At 51.8% G+C, this 6,210-nt stretch overlaps 1 protein-coding gene and 1 pseudogene across 1 annotated transcript; one reads left to right on the top strand and one right to left on the bottom strand.

The window, feature by feature from the left end:
* Window positions 1-511: 511 nt before the first annotated feature.
* On the bottom strand, window positions 512-2,030 carry LOC116547661 (golgin subfamily A member 8B-like). The gene is made up of 3 exons (XM_032273535.1): window positions 1,814-2,030; window positions 1,304-1,443; window positions 512-978 (listed from the first exon to the last, which is right to left on the bottom strand). The coding sequence occupies exons 1-3, from the start codon at window positions 2,028-2,030 to the stop codon at window positions 775-777; spliced, it is 561 nt and encodes a 186-aa protein (XP_032129426.1). The 3' UTR covers window positions 512-774.
* A 452-nt stretch (window positions 2,031-2,482) lies between these two features.
* LOC116547660 lies at window positions 2,483-3,885 on the top strand (annotated as a pseudogene).
* Window positions 3,886-6,210: the final 2,325 nt, after the last annotated feature.

Genomic DNA, 6,210 nt, shown 5'->3' with positions numbered 1-6,210 from the left:
ACTGCCTCCCTTGCCTAGAACCCCATGCCTCCTTCCCCAGCCTCAAACCTCACGTCCTTCCTTCCACCATTTAAACTGTAGGCCACAAACTGGTGGAAAAGCACAGGGAGCCGACCACCATCTGCCAAGTATGCTACATGCCTAATGCTTTCCACGCATCATCTCATTTAATCCTCAGCACCCACGCAAGGAAAATGCTAACTTCCTTTGGAAGTTGAAGAAACAGAGACTGAGGGATGCAAAGTAGTCGAATGGTGACCAGTGGGACCGAGGCCGGAATCCAGTTTGGATCTAAGGAGACTTTCATTTTGTTTTGCTTTGATTTGATTTGCTCTGTTTTGAGACAGAGTGTCACTCTGTGGCCCAGGCTGGAGAGTCGTGGTGCAAACTCAGTTCACCACAACCTCCAGCTCCCAGGCTCAAGCGATGCTCATGCCTCAGCCCCCTGAGTAGCTGGGATTACTGGTGTGCACCACCACGCCCAGCTTTGTTCTTGTGGTTGTTGCTGTAATTTTAGTAGAGATAAGGTTTTGCCATGTTGGCCAGGCTGATCTCAAACTCCTGATCTTAAGTGATTCTCCTGCCTCAGCCTCCCAAAGTGCTGGGATCACAGGTGTGAGCCACTGCACCCAGCATAAAGAGCCCCTCACACCACTGTCTCTTGCCCTGTGACTGGGGGGCTCCATGCCTGGAGCTGGGATGATGATGTCCAGACCTAAGAGGAGCCCAGGGCTACCCGCTTCTAAAAGTCAGAGCGCAGGAAGCAAGAAACGGTCACAGGACTGCCCTGGAGGGTGTGGGGTCACCTGCCCCCAGGGTGGAGCTGCCTGTGGCCTTGCACCTCCCCTCCCCAGAGGCCGGTGCCTGCCTCCCAGCCCTCCTGGATGGGGCAGGGGTTACCGTCTCCTGTTCGCCAAGCTTCTCCTGCAGCTCCTTTCCTTCCTGCTCCAAATGCAGTGCGCTCCTGTTCTCGTTCTTCTGGACAGAGAGAAGCAATCAGCGGCCACCCACTGCAGCTGCAGACCCCAGAACTTGGTGTCTGCCTCCCATGGCACCGGGAAGGGTGGAGGCAGGTTAGACAAATTGTCTCCTTTCTCCCACAGCCATCAGAGCAGGGCTGTGCTCACAGGTGCCTTTAGAAGCCTCATTTCATACACTCCCCCATTTTACAGGTGGGAAAACAAAGCTCCGGAGGGCTGGGGAGGAGAGCAGGGTCCCCAGGTGGGCAACACATCAGCTCCTCCTCCTGCTCCTGGAGCCCCTCCTGCTCAAGAAGCCTCTGCTCCTGTTCTCTCAGCCTCACCTCCTGCTCCTGGAGCCGCATTTTCGCCTCCTGCAGTCTCTCCTGTTCCCGCAGCTCGTCTCTCAGGTACTTGGTTTCAGTTTTTAGGTTTTTCTCCAAGTCAGAGTGCCCTGCTGGGGGCTTCGGGATTGGGGGTTCAGCTGAGAAAGGAAGCAGACAATAAGGGCCTCTGGATTCTCAAAACAAAAAACCCTTCTTGGTGCACAGCTTCTCTCAGGCTCCCCAAACCTGGCCTCACTGCTAATGATTCCTCGCACCCAAATGGTAGCCAGTCTTCCAAGCCACTTTCAGATAGAGAGCACTGTGGGTGGCTGGCAACAGGCACTCCTCCCTCTGCTGATGGGGACACTGAGGCTCATGGAGATTACAAGACTTGCTGTCTCCTGGCACAGACCTCTTTCCCTCTGCCTCAAAGCCCTTCCAGCCACCCACCTCCCTGGGGCACTCTGAGCCACCCCCACAGCCCTCTGATGCCAGTCCTGCTCCCTGGTCATGCCAGCCCCATCTTACCCAGATGGTTTTGTAGGTGGGCAAGGCTCCCCTTCAGCTCCTCGATTTTAATTGCGTTCTGCCTTTTCTCCATTTTGAACATTTCAATCTGCCCAAAGCACAGGGGGAAAGGGCCCTGGAGAGAGGGGCTGGTGGCTGGACAGGCTACCATCTCCCTCTCCACCCCCAGCTCCGCAAAGCCCAGTCCCGTGACCACCCCTGGCTGGACTATTCTCATTTTACAGATCCCCAGGGAGATCCAGTGAGTCATCTAAGGTGGGGGCTGAAGGGTCAGCTCTCACTTCTCCTGCCATTTTCAGCAATTGCTGCTGCCACCGCGCCCTCTCTGTTTTGAGCTGTTGAGCGTATGCGTCTCTTTCTAGCTGAGCTTTCTTAAGACACCCCGTCACCTGCAAGAATGGACCCAGAAGTTAGGAAGTGCTGTCACTGGTCCTCACCTGCTCCTGGCCACCTGAGATCATCTTCCTTCCACATCCCTCCCTCTGCAAAGTCTCACCTCTGCCACCTGTGCTCTTAGCAGTTCCCACTCCTGTAGAAACTGCTGTAACTGCTGCTCAAGGACTGCTCCACAGCGGCTCAAGGGCTGGAGGGTGGAGAGGGAGAAGCTTCAATCTGGAGAGCCTGGGCCATTCCACACAGTGCCCCTTAAAAGGGCTAGGGCTGGGCTTAATGCACAACTCAGACAGTAAAGATTAAGGCATTTCCAATCCTGTGGTCTGGATTTTAAAAGAACTCAGTAAAGTTGGAAGGCACGGGGAAAGAGGTCACCTTTATGGCTGGCTAACAGAGGCCCAGAGAGATCAGATCATAGTCTATGTTATTCCTGTTGTTACTACCGCTGTTGGAACCTTTATTGAGTGCATCACCAGGTAGTGTGCTAACAATCCCATTTGACCTCACAGCCACCATGTGAAGCAGTTACTACGATTACCTCTATTGTGTAGATGGAAAACATGGAGCATTAGAGGTTAGGTGGTTGCCTAAGATCACTTAGACAGAGCTGGGATTTGAACAACCAGGCCCATTGGATCCTTAAGTCCATTTTTTTTCCTGCTGGGGGTAAGGGCACAGGCAGGAAGGGGGAAATGAATCTTTTGTTCACTTTTTGAAAGGATGATACATTCGCATAGTCCAAAACTCAGAAGGTACAGAAGGGAAGTTATCTCCCAGCCACCTGTGCTTTCTCCTGAGTTTTTTACAAATCCTTGCAGACAAATCCTATGATAATATACATCCTTAAAAATCTTATGATAATATACATATGATAATATGTATATTATCATAGTATATACACACACACACACACACGTTTCCTCTCTCTACACAAATGGTAACATACTAAAGCTACTCTGCTCTACCTTCACATTCCAAGTACTCAGTCCCCACCTAGGACTTGGCCAAGACCACAGCCAGGTAAGGGCAGGGCAGGCATTTGGCCTCTGAGCTCTGCGTCCAGTGCTGGCTCCCCATAGCGCTCTTCAACTCACCCACAGCAGCCCCAAGGGGAAACTGGAGCCCAGGATTGGCAGCGTGGAATCAGGGGGCCCCACTGGACTCTTACCAATAAATCAATGGTGTTATTCAGTTCACTGGCTGTGACGGAGCTCGAGTCCAGGGCTATTTGTAGTTGGTGTGCACTCTGAGGCACCTGCAGAGAGGAGGAGTTGGGGGAGGATTGGGGGAGAGGTAGAGAGAATGATCATTAATGTTGGGGTGTGTGGGGGCTGTCTCGGCTGGCAGAGGGGCACCCAGCCACCACTGTGGGAGGAGGGTGGAGGGCTGGCCTGCAGGGCCACTGTACCTCAGCTCAGGACCTCTTACCTCTGGATCTTTCATGGTGGCACATGGCGCAGGGCCCTCCTTGGGACCACCTGCTGCTGACTACAAGAGATGAGAGTGCACATGGAGATGTTCTGTCCCCTCAGTGTCCAAGCCTCTGACTTCCTTTCCTCCCCGTCAGCTGGCAGCACTTCCTGTTCTGCCTCTCAGACCGTTTGTCCCATAACTCCTCTGTGCCAGCTCCTCTCACGGTGCTTATCTCCCACCATCCCACCCTGGGGCCCTTTCAGTGACTCTTAAAGGGACAGCCTGACAGCAAAAGGCTGTTCTCATTGGGCTGGCTTCCCCTTGAGACTGGGGATGAGGAAAACCAAACAGCAAGGACCCTTTCCTGGGTGTCCTGGGTGTTTACAGCAGGCCATGTACTAGGGATTAACAAAAAAACAACAGCAATAAGGAATCTCATTTCACCCTCACAAATGGAAGTCAGACAATACCACCTCTATTTTACAGATGAGAAAGGAGAGGCCCAAAAGCTCAAGGAATTGCCCTAAGTCATATCCCTAGCAGATGGAGAGGCAGGATTCAAACCCAGAATTCCTAACCAGTACCCAGAAGTTCTTCCACAATCTTAACAATTCCCCTCTACTGCCCCTTGGGCCCCTTTTCCCCAGAAGCCTGGCGGGCCAAGACTCACATGGCATGGTGACTGGCAGCCATCAGAAGTGCCTGTCTCAGGGCTATTGTTGTTTCTTTTCTTTCTGCGTCTCACTCGTGTTGGAACAGCAGGGCTGTTTCTTTGTTGAAATTCTTTTAACTGTGAGAAATAGAGCAGTAATACCCATGAGAACTACAAACCCCTACAGTCACAACCTACATTACAGTTTTTACAAAATACTGTTACACAACATCTGATTTAATGCCACCAACAACTCTATAAGGTGTTGTCACAATCACTAAGTGACCGAGAGAGACTGATATCATAGCAAAAACAAAAAGAAAAAAAGAAAAATAAGAAAAAGCAATACTAGACCTTAAACTCATTCCTCTGACTCCAAGCTCTGGGGTTTTGCCACAAATCAGCAACTGCCAGAGACCAGAACCACAGGAAGAGGTAGAAAAGTCAACATGAAGTAGACAGGAACTGTACGCCATGTGGTTTAGAGTCATACAGCCTCACACGACTGTTAGTGTTAAGAAGAGCACCAGCACCTCTCACACTTTTATATCAGTGTGTCCTCATGGCAGAAGGCAGCCTTTCTGTTAAATCTGGGAATTCATCAGAAAGAGGACAACCCAAGTCTCATTTCAGAGACAAGTCTGGTATACTCTTAGAAACCGATGTGACTGTCATCCCTAAGTACATTAATGTTTTTGCTCTCTCAAGAGACTCAAGGGAAACTGATGCTTCAGAAAGATGTCCCATGTTTATCCCGTGGCATTCACAGTAGCCCAGGTTGAGATGATATGAGGGAGATTCAAGCTGTCAGTTTCAATTTCCCAAGATCTGTTCCACAGAAGATGAGCAGATCTCACTCCAGAGGCCACTGACTGAAGAGCAGTCTGGTCCCAGAACCATGGAGAATTTGAAGATGAGGTGGAGAACTCAGAAAGAAACATGAAAGTCTCTCTGGAGAGTAGAAGCCTGAGGGAAAACAAAACCAAACCCATTCTCCCACTGCCACCCAGAGACACTGTCAATGTTTTGAGCTCATGGAGGAAGTGTAGGCTTTGTCTACACTTTTCAATGTCTATGTCAATGTCAATGTCTATGTTAAGGGAGTGGGGCAGCCTGAAACCTCTTGCTCCTAGGTCCCAAAGTCCCCATTCCCCTTCCAGCTGGAAATTTGTGCAGGGACCAGAGGAACCAGAAATGGGATGAGAATGCTTAGGGGACTGGGTCCTAAGATCGAAGGCTGGCCTTGTAGCAGTGTGACATCACTACATTCCACTCCTCCTGGGGGAGGAGACCATATCAAGGAGATGCCTGAGTCACTGCTCCATGATCGGGGAGGTGGATGAAGGGCTGGGACCCAGGTCCTTGGAGACGCCAGCCCAAAGAGCACAGGGAAGTCGCACTGGGGGTGCAGAAGGGGAGGGCAGAGTCTGCAGCAGGGAGCCCCAGGAGTCACCACCCCAAAGTCACCCAGAAATGACTGGTGAGCGTGGGGGCTGGGAGACCCAGGTCCTTAGAGACATGAGCCCACAGGGCCCAGGGAGTTCAGACATGGGGCAGTAAAAGGTGAGGCCCAAGTAGGGAGCAGGGAGCCTCAGGGGTTACACATTCAAAGTCACCCTGGGGTGATTGGCAAGGGTAGGGGCTGGGCTCATTGCTAAAGGGGTGGGGCTGACTGAGAAGATGTTGGTAGGGAGAGCACAGAGACACCGGTGGTGGGGGCCCACCCAGTCTGGTGTGTCTCAGAAGTGTTATGGACTCTGGCAGCGGTCTTGCCATTGGAGGGGTTCTGTGTACGTTACCTTTTTCCTAGCCGAGGTTAATTTCATCTTGCGAATTTCTTCTGACATCGCCATGGTGGGTGGGGGAGGTTGGTGGGGTTGGGGAGGGAGGTGGGGTTGGGGCCACATCAGCACAATTCAAGGGAGCACTGGTAAGCAGC

This window comes from Sapajus apella, unplaced genomic scaffold (genome assembly GCF_009761245.1).
Source record: "Sapajus apella isolate SASKATOON/1434 unplaced genomic scaffold, GSC_monkey_1.0 scaffold4025, whole genome shotgun sequence".
Taxonomy (NCBI): Eukaryota; Metazoa; Chordata; class Mammalia; order Primates; family Cebidae; genus Sapajus; species Sapajus apella.
Note: the sequence above shows the minus strand (reverse complement) of the source record. Positions and strands in the feature narration are given on the sequence as shown.

Bases quoted from the DNA above. Each gene is read 5' to 3' on its own strand.
- LOC116547661 (XM_032273535.1), bottom strand. From the start codon at position 2,030: ATGAGAATAGTCCAGCCAGGGGTGGTCACGGGACTGGGCTTTGCGGAG. The intron at 1,444-1,813 runs GTAAGATGGGGC...TTCCTTTCTCAG, and splicing joins CCACCTACAAAACCATCTGG to CTGAACCCCCAATCCCGAAG. The intron at 979-1,303 runs GTGAGGCTGAGA...CTCTCTGTCCAG, and splicing joins TGCGGCTCCAGGAGCAGGAG to AAGAACGAGAACAGGAGCGC.